The sequence below is a fragment of the Danio rerio genome, chromosome 6, assembly GCF_052040795.2.
Source record: "Danio rerio strain M-AB ecotype USA chromosome 6, GRCz13ab, whole genome shotgun sequence".
Taxonomy (NCBI): domain Eukaryota; kingdom Metazoa; phylum Chordata; class Actinopteri; order Cypriniformes; family Danionidae; genus Danio; species Danio rerio.
In genome coordinates this window covers 11,126,944-11,142,252 of record NC_141026.1, presented here as the reverse complement: position 1 = coordinate 11,142,252, position 15,309 = coordinate 11,126,944, and the positions used below count along the sequence as shown (strand labels likewise).

Below are 15,309 nucleotides of genomic sequence, written 5' to 3'. Positions count from 1 at the left end.
TTTTCAGGGCTACAAATCGAAGCTGCTGTGCAAACGAATGACAGAAACCTACAGTATAGCCTCAATAAATAGCTTTTAGTTTTTAGCAGTGAAACAGTGTTGTGTAAATGTACAATATCGTTAGACAAAGCACACGATGTGATGTTTTGACTATCTGGCCCTCATGCAAGATGTCTTTAATTTTTACAGCTGAATGTCTGCATGAATGAGTTAACTTCAGCTGTGTATTTTGGAGTGTGTCTGTGTCTGGAGTGTGTGTGTGTGTAGTATGTAAGATGAGTGGACAGGACTGTAAGTGAGCTGTGTTTCTGTGGGTTGAATAATGCATTTCTGTGACGTTCTCATCCTCTCTCTCCTTACAGACGCGTCTTACTTCTCTTATCATTAGTTTGCATTAACTTGACCCCGTCGTTCCCTCTCTCCCGTTATCGCTCCAGTTCCTTGCTCGCGATCTCGTTCTTTTTGCCTCATCAACCGTGCTTTACAGTCTGTATCAGAAGGTGAACGTGAAAATCTGTCATTCGTTCACTGTCTGATCCACACTGTAAAACCTAGCAATGAAAATCACTAAATGAAATTAGTTAAACTTATTTTGTTTAAAAGTTACTTTGATTTAATAAAAAGGAATTATGGTAATTCATACAGGGATTATATTAAACAGAACTCAAACCGAATGAGTTATGAGTGAATTAGTTACAGCAAGTATTGAACATGCCACCATTTTTCTCAAAAAACGTATTTCTAAAGGTGAAGTTAACTTGAAATTTTCACTAGAGCTTGGTAAAAACCAAAGACATCCATATGTGCAAAGAAAACAAATCAAACTAGTTTACAAATTATACGTAATAAAATGAAATGATGCTGGGAAAAAGTATTGAACACATGAAGAAAGGGAGGTTTAGAAAGGCAGTCAAAGCCCAGACAGCAGCTGAAATCTCTCTGCAGTTATTCAGCAACTCTCTGCCCTTCATCAGTGTAAATTAATATTAGTGCCTTCAGTCCAACGTATACATTATCAGGATGATGATGATGATAAAAGAAGGGTGGCAAGGGTGCCATTTCAGCGAGAGAATGATCCAAAACACAGCCAAGGAAACTCTCAAATGGATTCAGAGAAAGAAAACCAAGCTGTAGAATGGCCTAGCCAATCCCCTGACTTGAATCCAATATAGATTTTTTATTTTGTTTTATTTTCATGTTTCTGTTGGTTCAATTCAGTGCAGTTGCGCACGAAAGTGGGGAGCGGAGGTGGGGGTGGGGGAGTATGACGGAGGGGTGTCGTGGACGAAAGTGAGCGAGGCAGGGGTGTCGTGGATGGCAGTAAACAGGGTTGGGGAGAAAAAAACTAAAGTGAACAGCAGACGGGGGAGAAGGGCGGTTGAAGAGGGAGATCTGTAAAATGAGGTGCCGGATCAGATTTCAGAGGTTCCGTATCCAGCGTGTTCCGGCACAATTTAAGCCCTGGTTCAATTCCATGTTAACTGCTCCTTTAGAAATATTATTCCCAGAATAAATGACGACGTGTTCAATACTTATTTTCCCCGCTGTATATATTTTAGGTGTTAACTTAAGTCTGATGCTAGAGGCAATACCAAACCTTTTGAGTAGCTAGTTGGTAAGACTTAATTCGTTCTATTAACTGAAGTCATATTCTGATCTGATTACTGAACTTGTTTAAAAATGTTTAAGTTAAGAATACTCTAAATGTTTGACGATATCAACACTAATAATATATGACTCAATATATATAAATATTTAAGTTTACAGTACTCAAACCATTTTGTTTCCAACTTAAATGGTTTGCTGCAAACAGTTTGAGTTAACTTAACTTATCAGGCTTTACAGTGCATGACTCCTGCCTGGAGTTGTTTTCATTTCATACTTAAGTAATGTCGATCACAGAATTCTCTACTTTTCCTCTTTACCCATCCATCTATGGCCATTTCCTGTTAGTTATAGACATTTGTGATAAAACTGTTCACAAATAAACAGTGGAATACGGTCCAGCAGTAGGCTGTTTTTGTTAGGCTCTATCAACAGCATCTATGGTATGTTGTTGATTACCACAGGAAACAATTCCTCTTTGTAAAAACAAACTTAAATGTGCATTCTAGTAACACAATGTTCTAACGAGGCACAGCGTGATATAATGACAACCCATAAAAACTCTCTCTTCCATGCAAAAACTCTTTTTTTTTTTTTTGTCCTTCTGTCAATTTTGCTCCGCCCACAGTGAAATCTCATTGGTCTAAAATACACCTCTACACACACGAACAGTAAAACTTTGTGCTTTTCAAGATATTTTAATTCCAATTGTTAGTGCACAATTTGTTTGATCAAACATTTATCAAAACAAAAACAAGTTTAATATATTTTGAAAGGCAACTAATACTAGTAAGTCAAAAGCTGAATGTTTTGTTCGTGTTTTTGTCTGTTTGTTGAATAAACCTAACTTGTGTAATATAAAACGTGTATTATTCCCATAAAAGTTGTTTTGTCACCTTTCTGAGGTTTGCAGTTGTAAATTTTAACATAAAATCACTGTATTTTGACTAATTTGCAATTTCTCAATAGTTTTTATTTTCAAAAATTGTTACGTCATTTGTGCAAGGTTAAAATCAGCCACAAAAACTGCACACATTTCTTCTTAGTAGTGTATAGTCCACTAAAAAAAACAAAAAAGCAGTATTAATTAAAAAAGGACAGCACGGCGGCTCAGTGGTTAGCACTGTCACCTTACAGCAAGATGGTTCAAATTTCGATTGGGCCCGTTGGAATTTCTGTGTGGAGTTGGCATGTTCCTGGGGTTTCCTCCGGGTGCTTCGGTTTCCCCCAGAGTCCAAAGACAAGGGGGAATTGGAGAAAGTTAATTGGCCTTAGTGTATGAGTGTGTGTGAATGCAAATGTGTATGGGTGTTTTCCAATACTAGGTTGCAACTGGAAGGGCAGCTGCTGTGTAAAACAAATGCCAGAATAGTTGATGGTTCATTCCGCTGTGGTGACTCCTGATAAATATGGGACTAAGCTGAAAGAAAATGAATGATTAATAACAAATAAAAATAAGCGACAGTATGCAACATAATGTTGTAAATAATGTTCTGTTTCTTGCACATACTTTCATGTATCACCTTGAGCTACAGGTATTATTTAGTTTTGCCTTTATACGTTTTTTGTATTTAACAGACATCTTGGCTAAACAATTCTTAATTTGGGTTGTCAGTAAAGGCATCTAAGTATAGTCCAAAACTAGGCTAGTCATCAAATAGGCGGATTAGACAGACTTCTCAAGTGTAGTCATTCATTAGTGTATTTGGTTTTAAAGTATTCTTAGAAGTCTATTAGATTTTCTCTGACAGCCCAAATTTAGCTTTGTTTTAGGTAAGCCGTTTATGCTTAGACGTCTATTAGCAACCCAGGCTATGAAAACATACTGCTATATACATTTCTGGAGAGCACCAACTACATACCAGGAGGTAAGTTTATTTGCAGTTTTTGTTTTCTTGAATCCACCTGAGGCCACTGTGTATGTTTTTTTTTTTGAGATCTCAAATTTCTCTGTGCCATTCGTGTCTGCTGTTCTTGCGTAAATCCACCAGAGGCTGCTGTTGAATGACTGACTGATCAAGCGATTGACTGACCCAACCTCCTCCTTCCCTAAACCCAATCAATAGTGTTTTCAAAAGCACCTATTGACCCGCTCACCCACTTCCCTAAACCCAACCAACAGTTTTAAAAAGCAATCCAAAAAAATAAAAGTCCTTGACTGATTTTACCACGTTTTCAGATTTTGCCACATTATCACTCTGTTATTTGCTTGTTTATTTTATTTTTTGGCTTCTTTTTTTTGTCTTATCTGCTTCCTAGAACTGTTCTTCGCCAAACTCGAACCCAGTTGCCGTGGTCAACTCCTCTTTGCGTCTCAAGTCCACCAACATACATGTCGAACTACTGGACGAACAGGCAGGAAAGCCGTTCATATGAAGGTAAGCGGTCAGCTGGTAAGCTCGAAAAATAACGGCATTATACCGCCCCATATAGTTTCAATGGCATTTCTGTAAGGAGTTTGCATGCTCTCCTTGTGTTGGCATGGGTTTCCTCCAGGTGCTCCGGTTTCCCCCACAGTCCAAGGACATAGGTATAGGTTAATTGAAAAAGCTAAATTGCCCGTAGTGTATTTGTGTGAATCAGTGTGTATGGATGTTTCCCAGTACTGGGTTGCAGCTGGAAGGGCATCCGCTGTGTAAAAACATTTGCTGGATAATTTGCTGGTTCATTCCACTGTGGCAACCCCTAATGAATAAAGGGACTAAGGAAAATGAATGAATGAAATTGCATGAATTAAATACTTTTTTAGCCAATATGTAATTTTTTTTTACATTTGCTCATGATATCAGGCTGGTAAATTAACAGCAAATTGTATTTTTCAGGTAATTTATCCTTATTTAAATATGGTCCTTTTATGAAATGTTCCGTCTGTGCAGGATGCAATCTCTTGTTCGGAAATATGTGTGTGCTGAAAGGAAAGGGTGTTGGTGTTAAAGCCGTGAGTTGGGCTGTGGTCAGGTTTCCATGATTTGTTCAGGGGTGATGTTCGTTTCCTGTTGGCAGGGTTGCATGTGTGTGTGTGTGTGTGTGTGTGTGTGTGTGTGTGTGTGTGTGTGTGTGTGTGTGTGTCTGTGTGTGTGATTATGTTTTACTCGACTGCAGTGCTTTGAAACCCTTAACTCTGGCATTCTCCATGTGTGTGTGATTGTGTTTACTGGAAGGAAACTCATAGCATGAGTTCACAGCAGCATTTTTTCCCCCTTTTCTTTCTTTTTCTCCTCCTTCAAGGCTGTCCTCGGTTTGTCCGTCTGGTTCGGCCTCCTAGACACCACAACTGTGCCACGCACTCCTTCCTCCACATCCCTCTCTCGCTTTCTCTCTCTCTCCTTCTCTCTTTCTGTGTCCAGTCTTTTAATCGTGGTCCTCTTTTCTGCTCTCGTGGGGGAGGCTGGAATATCTGGTTTCCTGAACAATGGAAACTCAATCAGGAAATGGACCCGAGGTGTCGAAAGAAGGAGAGTTCACTCGCTCGTCTCCTCTCACCCTGAGGCCTGCGGACGCAAAAGAGGACCTGGAGGAGAACAGGCGCATTGAGAAGTTTGACATCCCGCTCAGGAGCCTGAAGCAGATGTTTGAGAAGCCGCCGGCGCAACATGTGGTGAGTCTCAGAGCGAAAGAGAAAGAATGAGAATGGAGAGACGATTAGTCGTGTGCTCTTGAGTCTGTCTGCTGATCAAGTGCAGTTTGTTTTATGATATTTCACTTGTGGCTGCAAAAAACGAGACAATTCATAGTGAGAAAGAGGAAGTGAAAGAGCATAGAAAGTGTTTCTTTTCAATGACTAACTTTGCAAACTAGTCAGTTATCTGGTAACACTCTACAATAAGGTTTTATTAGTAAAGGGTTAGTTAATGCATTCGTTAGCATGGACAAACAATGAAGAATGCATTTATTACAGTGTTTTTGTTAGTTAACATTAGTCAATCAAAATAAAGTTGCTGATTGTTTGTTCATTTTAACTCATGGTGTATTAACTATTGTTAACAAGCATGAATGTGGATGTTCATAGTTATGCAGTAATAAATGTAAAACTATGTTTAATAAATGCTGTACAAGTATTCTGCATAATTAGTTCATAATAGTAAATACAATATCTAATGAAACATTAATGTAAAGTGTGACCTCTTTGATAAGATGCTAATTGCCTAGTGTTCTGAATAAAATCTAAATATTTCTGACATTTATTGAGGGCCTGTTTGTTTCCCTTAACATCATTCTTTAGTATTTAAATGATTAGTTTTTGTTTGTTTGTTTGTTTCTTTGTTTAAAATAGTTGTGGACTTCTGTCTGTGAGATCCTATTCAGTAGCTAACAGTAACAGATGATTACTTGGAAATGCAGTTAGCCAAATAAATTGGGCATATTACAAAAACAACAACATGGGATTGTGCATTTTGTGAAACAAACGTACAGTTCAGAGAGCTACACAACCATTAAAAAGTTTTTGGTTAATTGGGCTCATTAATGCATTTGTGTAAAGTGTCTTCTGTTCACCAAGGATGCATTCATTTGATCAAAAATACAAAACAATTTTGTGAAATATTAATCCAATTTATTTTAAACTAATGCTCCATTTTAATAGATTTCAATATTTATTCCTTTGATTGCAAAGCTGAAACATCCAGTCTTCATTGTCACATTATAAGAGAAATCATTGCTCATTATTAGCAGTCTGTTAAATGGATGAACATAAAGTTTAGAAGAACATTCTTTTAAATAATTTCGTTTTCCCCATGAACCTTTGAACAATGGTATTTAATACCAATAAATTTGGTATTTATGTATTATTTTTAAAGCATTTGCTACTTTCCTAATGTCTGGGATGTATAAGTTTTAGGGCTTTTCACAATGTGCTTAACTGAGGATTATCTTTTAGTACTCATTGAAAAATCACGCTTTGTATATGAACAGTAAGTTGCTAACATGCAAACAGTAACAGATAATGAGTTGGAAATGCAGTTAGCCAAATAAATTGGATATATATTACAAAATAAATAACATGGGATTGTGCATTTGCTTAAATTTTAGAAAGCTGCGCCACTATTAAAAAGTTTTTGTTTGGTGTAAAGTCTTTCTGTTCACCAAGGCTGCATTCATTTTATCAAAAATATAACAAAACAATAATATTGTGAAATATTAATTAGATTTTTAATTAGTGCTCTGTTTTTATATATTTACATATGTATTGCTTTGATTGCAAAGCTGATTTATCCAGTCTTCATTGTCTTATGATAAGAGAAATCATTGAGAAGAAACATTGGTTGTTATTGTTAGCAGTGTTAAAAATGAAACATCTTTTAAATTGATGAACAGAAAGAAAAGAAGGCTGTTATTTAAAATAATTCAGCTTTCCCCCAATATCTTCAAATAATAGCTTATATCCATGAATTTCCAAAAAAATAAAAATAAAAATATTTGGCAAAGTATAAGGTCTAATAAACAGTTGCATATCAATGACTTTTATGAGCGACAGGTTGTTATCCCTGATCTTTTTTTTTTTTTTGCATTTAAGTATTACTTTTAAACGATTTGCACTTACTACGTTTCCAGTCTCTGTGGTGTAATTTTTAGAGCTTTTCACAATGTGTTTAACTGAGGTTTATTGTTCTCAACCCCAATTTTATTCCATTTTTATCTTTTAGCGCTCATTGCAACATTCTGCTTTGTATATGAGCAGTAAGTTCAGCATTTGAGTGAAAACAGTGAACTGGAGCGAAAAGGTGATTTATACTTACCTTTATAATCCAAAAAGGCCAGACACGGGAAAAAAACTTTACTCGTTGGCAATTTGAGAATGCGCAATGCTGAAATCATCAAATCAATGACACCACAAATATTCAATAATGATGTAAAATAAATTGAAGTGATGAAATAAATTGTCTTTACGATGTCAATTCTGCATTGATGCATTATTAGACCATAATTGATCATAGCCTACAGACATTTCTGTGATGTCATTTGTCAAGCTAGCTTGTTAAACTAACATAAATGGGGGAGAAAAAAGAAACACAAAAGCTGATAATTAAAAATGCACCTAATATTTAAAAAATTTAATCTCTTTTATGAACATGCTGGCAAACATGAACTGGAAAAGATTATAGAAAGCGTGTTACTCACAAATAAAATACGCAGGAAATACCGCTAACTTAAGAAACTTCAATAGCTGTTTTAATGATTGTATGCTAACACCTGCAAGCGTCAAAACAAACTCAGCTCAGCACAAATCATGTCAAACAATATCAACTTGGCTTCCCAACACATTCATTTTAATAAAACAAAATTACATATTGTGCTTTTGACTGAATTGCTGACCTGATAACCGTTATCAAATTGAATCGTGAGATCTGTATTAATTCACACCCCTAATGTGAACCCAAAGAATGCACAGAACTGTATGAAATGGCAATTTATAAATACCCATGACTATATAAACTTGAAACAAGATAACTCAGGTTAATTTAGGGTTTAGAATGATTCAGGGCTAACTAGTCCAAGTGTGAAAAACGCGTGTGAAAGTCACATGCTAATGTGCTAAAAGTGAGAGATAATGATTTGAAAGGAAAAGCAATGTGACCTGGATTTTTACTCTTTGGACTTTCAGTGATTCTGCAATGTAAAATATCTTGTTATTTTTACTTTCACACTACTTTTTATCTTGCTAATTCAAAAACACTGGACAAATAGAGTTGAAATCTAAATGATTGGCCTCCTGTGATTTTTTTTTTTTCTTATTCAACTATTACCCAAATGATGTTAAACAGAGCAAAGATATTTTTCGCAGTATTTTCTAATATTTTGTCCTCTGGAGAAAGTCTTATTTTATTTATTTTGGCTAGTTTTAAAAATTTTTAAAAACATTTTAAGGTCTATATTATTCAACCCAGGCTCATTATGATTACGTACCTCTATATACTTTTCTGAAAAGAGTAAAATACGTCCCAGGAACTATGTTTTTATGCAGTTTTTGTTTTCGCAAACTGTGTACACTTTTTCAGATCTAAAATTTCTCTCGCGAGTGCCATTCACGACTGCTGTTCTCACGTATTAGCAACAGAGGCCGCTGTTGACTGACTGACCACTGACTGAATGATTGGCTATGTTTTTAGATTTTACCACATTCTCGTCCTGGTTTTTATAGTTCTCGTTTATTTTATTTTTTAGCTTTTGTTTTTAGTCTTGTACTTGCTTTCTGGAATCGTTCTTCACCAGACTTGATCCCCGTTGTTGCGTTCAAATCCGCTCTGCGTCTTTACGTTACACAAAAATTTTGGGAAAAATATACAGGGGCTAATAATTCAGGAGGACTAACAATTCTGACTCCAACTATTTATTCGGTAAAGCAGTAAATTAAGTAAACAATTTTACAGTAGATTTTCTGTTTTCAATGCATAATCACAGGTTAAGCAAAAACATCTTAGGTTGACATAACTTTCCAGACTAGTTCACACTGGTCTATTCTGGTTTGTAACTGTTTACCAACATGACTAACCTGGTGAAACTGGTCAACCAACATAAAGTTTAGTCCTGTTAATCACCATACTTTGGATGTTCAGTGTTCAGCAGTCACAGCTCAGTGAAGTGACACTGATGGGATGGTTAAGAATGCAAAATTAATGAGACAGGAATGAGGAAGACGTGATACAAGGATAGGTAAAAGGAGTATGAAATGATTAATAGAGTCAGCAGATTAGGAGAGAGATCAAGTGAAATCTGTGTCTTTCATAGTTTTCATTCTTTGGAAAGCATTTGTTTTGTTGGCCTTTTTACATAGGAACATTTAATCCATTCAATTAAATTGTTGGGAGCTCACTGAGAGAGAGTGAGAGAGAGATAGAGATAGAGAGAAAAGTCATAATCTGGAAATACAGTTTACACAAACACATAAATACACACAATAAAGCAACACAACAGAAGCAGCTACTGGCAATAAACTTGTGGGAAGCTGAGCAACTGTGCGCTGACATTCTTATACACACACATGCACAAAAGGTTTCACTGTGTTATTTAAAACTTATTTTGGGGTTCTTTCTGCAACACTGGCTTTGGCTTTGGTATAAATAACCCTATAATTTGCATGTGGGTAGTGTGTGTGTGTGTGTGTGTGGGCAGAGTAAAAGCAACAGAAGAAAATAGGAGAGATATAGAGATATAAAGATAAGGAAAAGAATTTAGTTTAGAATAGTTTAGAATAGTTTAGAATAGTTTGATTTTACTCATACACATACAACACACATGAACAGATAGGAACAGATAGTTAAATGTTATTGTTCAATTTTTTATGATATTTTTGGAATACAACACATATTATCACTGTGTTTTTTATTTTAGGTCTAACTCAGGCTTATTTACAGTTTTACTGTTTATTAATGAGCTTTGTCCCTGTTAAATAAAATAAATTCAAATTCAAAAATAAAATAAATTAAAAATAAAAAAAATGTAGTTTTTTGTTATATTTTATTATTATATAGGTCAATTATACTTTATCATAGGTTGATTGCAGTATTTTTTCCAATTGTGAACACACTAAAATGACTTGCACAGCACAATTATTCAAACTGACACACAGAGAGCAAATCTTCAAAGCAAGTCTCCAAAAATCTAAACACATTTTCTGCTTTACACACATTTTGCCTTTTAAAATGAAACTCTTTACTTCTAAACTGCACTGAAAACAATTCTCTGCATCACGTTTGCCATTTTAAAACGCTGGCATTTAAAATGACACTACATGAGCTAATTAATCAATTATTTATTTGTTAACACTTTAATCAGGTTGTAAGTGCACTATGAAAAAAAAACAGGTGAGAACCTTTTTTTACAACAACAATGGAAGACATTGCAGAGAGAGGAAGAAAGAGGTTGAGAATAAGAGGGGGAGGAAGAGTGGGAGGTAGGGGTGGAGCAGGTAGAGGACTTCATGGCCAAAGAAGACAAACACTTTAAAAAAAAAATCAGAGCAACCTTAGTAGATCATGTTATCAAACATGGGCTAACAATCCGTGAAGCTGGACAGAGAGTGCAATCAAACTTGAGTCTTTTTACTGTCGGCCCTGTTATCCGGACCTTTAGACTGGAGAACAGATAGGTAACCAAAATTTTATGTAGTACACATGTAATATACCCCATGTTATATGGGTGACACCTCTTTACTTAGTGTATGACAGCAGCTATTCATGAACTGTACAAGTTTCCTGTACAATATACTCTACTGTAAAATAAAATATTTAGCCTGCATTGTCCAAGCCCTATATATATATATATATAAATATATATATATATATATATATATATATATATATATATATATATATATATATATATATATATATATATATATATAAAATAAATATAAATAAAAAATGTTGCAACAGCATGTGTGTGTACCTACAAATACTTATGTGCATGTGAACAATCTGATACATATTTTAGTATTATGGCAAAGCATTCTAAAGTTGGGGGTGCTTTTCATTATGCCCTACAGTGTGTTGGCAAAAATCTGGAAATATGAATGAAGTGTGTGCTTTCATGCAAACGTTTGATTTTGATAATGCTATGTGTAGTTTTGTTTGCAGTGCTTCATTTTGCAGGATATATGAGCTAATTTTCAGTTTGGGTGTGTGGTTTTGTGAATTGTGTTAAGTATTTTGATAAAACCAGCCCAGTTTGAAAAATAGTGTGTTAGCAATTGGTAAAGCTGTAGGTTTCTACAGTAACATCAGGATTGTCCAATGTTCATCACATTTGTTCCCCATATGCATTTCTATGTTTATTTCTTAGTTATGTTGCATATTAAACATAGGTAGTTTTATATTAACTAATAAGAGTAAAATAAACATGGCTTAGCACATCACCATTTGTAGATCTGCCATGTACAATTAAGACCATATTCTATATTCATGTCAAACTCTAATGCCTACAACTACTACCTTACTATGAATACGCTTTACGTTAGGTGTTCATTAAGTCAAATGTTAATGATTAATAGTGAATATTTGTTCCCCATACCTAAGTGTTAGTCAATGCTGTTTAGTTTCAATTATCATTGTCCCATAAATGATTAATTAATCTCTTTCATAATCTAATCTTACTGTATATGTGTGTGTGTGTGTGTATATATGTGTGTGTGTGTGTGTGTGTGTGTGTGTGTGTGTGTGTGTGTGTGTGTGTGTGTGTGTGTGTGTGTGTGTGTGTGTATATATATATATATATATATATATATATATATATATATATATATATACATACATACATACATACATACATACATACATATATATATACATACATATATACATATATATATATATACATACATATATATATATATATATATATATATATATATATATATATATATATATATATATATATATATATATATATATATATATATATATATATGGGGATAAGGTGTCTGAAAAACACAGCTAAGTAACTGTACTATACACTGGATTTCAGGCAGCCACTACAATTGGACACTGTACCAAAGTGGACAATCCGGTGGTGTTATAGACTGTACCAAAAAACTGAGGAACTTGGAGGTGAAATTACAGGAATTTTACAAAAGAAATTTCAAAATGGGAGGGTGGCTGGAGATAGGTCTGAAATGCGGGAGATTCCCGGGAAAAACGCTGCATCACGCTGTCTTCTCTCCACCAATCAGCTGGTGTGTGGTGTGGGGTTTGGCACAATATGGCAAAATTAGGCCATATTAATATGGCGGGTGTAAAGTTTTTAAGGATGATTTAAACAATTTAAAAGATTCAGCGTGTCTAATGTCATGGGGTAGAGGGTTCCAGAGCCTCTGAGCCTGAGATGCGAAAGCTCAGTCACCCATAGAACGTAGACGAGTGGAGGGCACTGTTAAAAGACCAGAGTCAGAGGAATGGAGGTCACATGAAGGGGAGTACCAAGTTAAGAGTTCAGCCAGACAGAGTGAAGCCAAACCATGCTGGGCCTTGTATGTACTGTGAGCATGAGGATTTTAAAATCAATACGAAATCTGAATGGTAGCCAACGGAGAGATTCCAAAACAGGAGTAATGTGTTCTCTGATTTCTCTGTCTCTGTCAGAATTCTGGCCGCTGAGTTTTGGACATATTGTAGTTTATTGATGTTACTTTTGGAAACGGCAGCTAGTAAGGCATTGCAATAGTTCAAGCAGGAACTCAGTTTTTCAGTCACAGAAAAAGACAGCATGGGGCGGATTTGTGAAATCATTTTAAGATGTAAAAATGTCTTTGACAGCATGTGGGGATCAAATGTTATATTTTTGTCAAATATTACCCCAAAGTTCTTTAGTTTGACCTGGACCTCTACAGCCGAGCCCATCTAGGTTAATGTTAAGAGGTTTAGTTTTACTTGGTTGGAAGAACCAGTCAACATAACCTCTTGTTTTGTTCGTGTTCAGGCAAAAATACAAATACTTGCAGCTTATATGCTTATAAAACAATTTGAAAAACACCTGTGAACCACAAGGTTGTTTTATTTATTTATTTATTTTTACTATTTTGATGGAAACCACTGTTGCGCATTTTTGTAAAGGTCTTCCAGATACTCCCTACAAAAAGCTTGAGAAAAATCAGCTAAAGTATTTGGCATGAGAGCAAGTTGTATATTTCTTCATCCTGGTGTTGAAACAGTCTTGACCGCCAGATCAGACGCTGGAGACTAGATTTAGAGGAGTTTTTTTATCCTGGACATGAGCAGAGCAGCATGAATGACTGTTGTTCCTGATTGAGTGGCTAATTGTTGGCTGGATAAACACAGGAAGAGGAGAGAGATTGCGAGAGATCCATCTATCCTTTCTATCTGAAACATGACCTCTCCACCCCACGGAGGTTATTAATATTTCATGATCCCTTTGCAAAGACACACTCACACACATACACTCACTCGCTCACTCACACTCTCTTTCTCTGTGTCTCTCTCATTCATTATTACTCAGTGAGGGTATACAGACAGACTGCCATGATTAAAGCCTGTCAGAAAGAGACTTTCGTTTCAGACGTGAAATCCTCCTCCTGTTATTCATCAGCCACTTTAGAGCAGAAACAAACACAAATCCTCACATCCTGTTTAAAGTCGAGCTGGATTTTAATTTAGGTTCATCTGAGGTTTATGTAACATTTAGCTCTCGTCAGCAGGCTGCAGCTGCGCATTCTTTCCAGTAGATGTCATTATAAACAAATGTAAGAGGGCATGCCTGCTATTCTACTACACAGTGATAAAGTTTTTCTCAAATGCTAAAACACAAAAGCCACTCCTCTAAACCAAATGACCAGTTGTCTAAACACATCTACTAAATCTATCCATCATTTTCCAGTAGACATGAAGACACAATTTAAAAAACACAATCCTCTGTTCTCATAAATCTAGACACTTTTCCTTGCTAAAACACAAGTTGCAAAAGAATTCTGCTTATATTCTCAAATAAAAGCTCATGTGATGCAAAATGCTTGCCACAGTCAGCAATGTTAGGACACAATGAACACACCTGACGTGTGAAGACACTTGAAGACACTTGTTGCTAATGCTGTGACCACATGTATAAAAGCAAGTTCAGAGTGCACAGTTTGCTGAAGATTTCAAACAAACACAATGGATGAAGGCAGAGCCAGGGGAAGAGGAATTCAAGTCAGAGGAGGGAGAAGAGCTGGCCATGGAGAAAGAGGAGCAGGCCAACGAGCAGGAGGAGTTCAAGTCGGAGGAGGAAGAGGAGCAGGCCAACAAATGGAGAGGAGAAGGTCTAGAAGATAGAGCAAGACAACCTCGTACCATCATTACGGACGAGATGAACGCAATAGTCATTGACCATGTCATTGTTCATGGAATGACAATGGCTGAAGCAGGACTAAGGCTGCGTCCGAAACCGCCTACTGCTCAGTAGGTATTGCAATTTGAATTTAAACGTACTACTCGGCCGTTAGAAAAAGTACGTTCTATACAGTATGAACGTGAAAAGTATGAATGGAATTCGTACGTAATACATCTGCCATTTTGTCACGGTCACGTGACCTACCTGCGTCAATTGCGTCGTTTTACTCCCATTCATGAATTTGCTCGCAGGGCATCATGGGATAGCGCAGCATGCATGGGATGCGCACTCTAGAATCTCGCCAGAAGTAGTTAGTCATCCGGGTACTTCTCGCATACTGATTTTCGAATTCTATGAATTCGGACAAACTACTCGGCTTGCATACTGATTTTAGCGTACTATATAGTATGGAAGTATGCGGTTTCAGACGCAGCCTAAGAATTCGTTCAAACCTGAGTAGGCTCACCGTGGCCTATGAAAGTAGTTGTATTAGTATACAAGTATTAGTACTAAGTATTAGTTTATACTAAGTATTAGTTTATCAGAGAAAAAGTCATTGCCGATAATGTCAACTTTGAAAGCACTGATGATGTCAGCTTGGCCACAATAGACCAAGTTCTCCAGCTCCATAAAATGCGAATGAAACAGGTCTTTAGAGTTCCTTTTGAGCGCAACTCTGCGCGACACAAAGACCTATGTTATGAGTTTGTGAAAGTATACATCTATGTTCACAGTACAGTTATTGGACATACTGTGTTGTTTAGTGGCCCACATTACCTCTGCACAATACTGTGCTACCTGATTGTTGTTCTGAACATCTGTGAACTTTCACATTTTCACAGAGGATATTACAGTTGCATGCGATGGCCAGACCTCATGAGTACCTCT

General features: G+C 36.2%; 1 protein-coding gene and 1 long non-coding RNA gene across 3 annotated transcripts in view; both read left to right on the top strand.

Moving 5' to 3' along the window:
* LOC147843375 (uncharacterized) overlaps positions 1-15,309 on the top strand; it is a 704,457-nt gene that overhangs the window by 279,211 nt on the left and 409,937 nt on the right. The gene's annotated exons all lie outside the window — the stretch shown is intronic.
* The window catches only part of xirp2a (xin actin binding repeat containing 2a), a 62,488-nt gene continuing 52,054 nt past the window's right edge, over positions 4,876-15,309 (top strand). For both annotated transcript variants that reach the window (XM_087256602.1, XM_087256601.1), the window contains exon 1: positions 4,876-5,203. In XM_087256602.1, the coding sequence (XP_087112728.1) occupies positions 5,018-5,203 (186 nt within the window). In that variant the 5' untranslated portion in view covers positions 4,876-5,017. The remainder of the gene's footprint in view (positions 5,204-15,309) is intronic.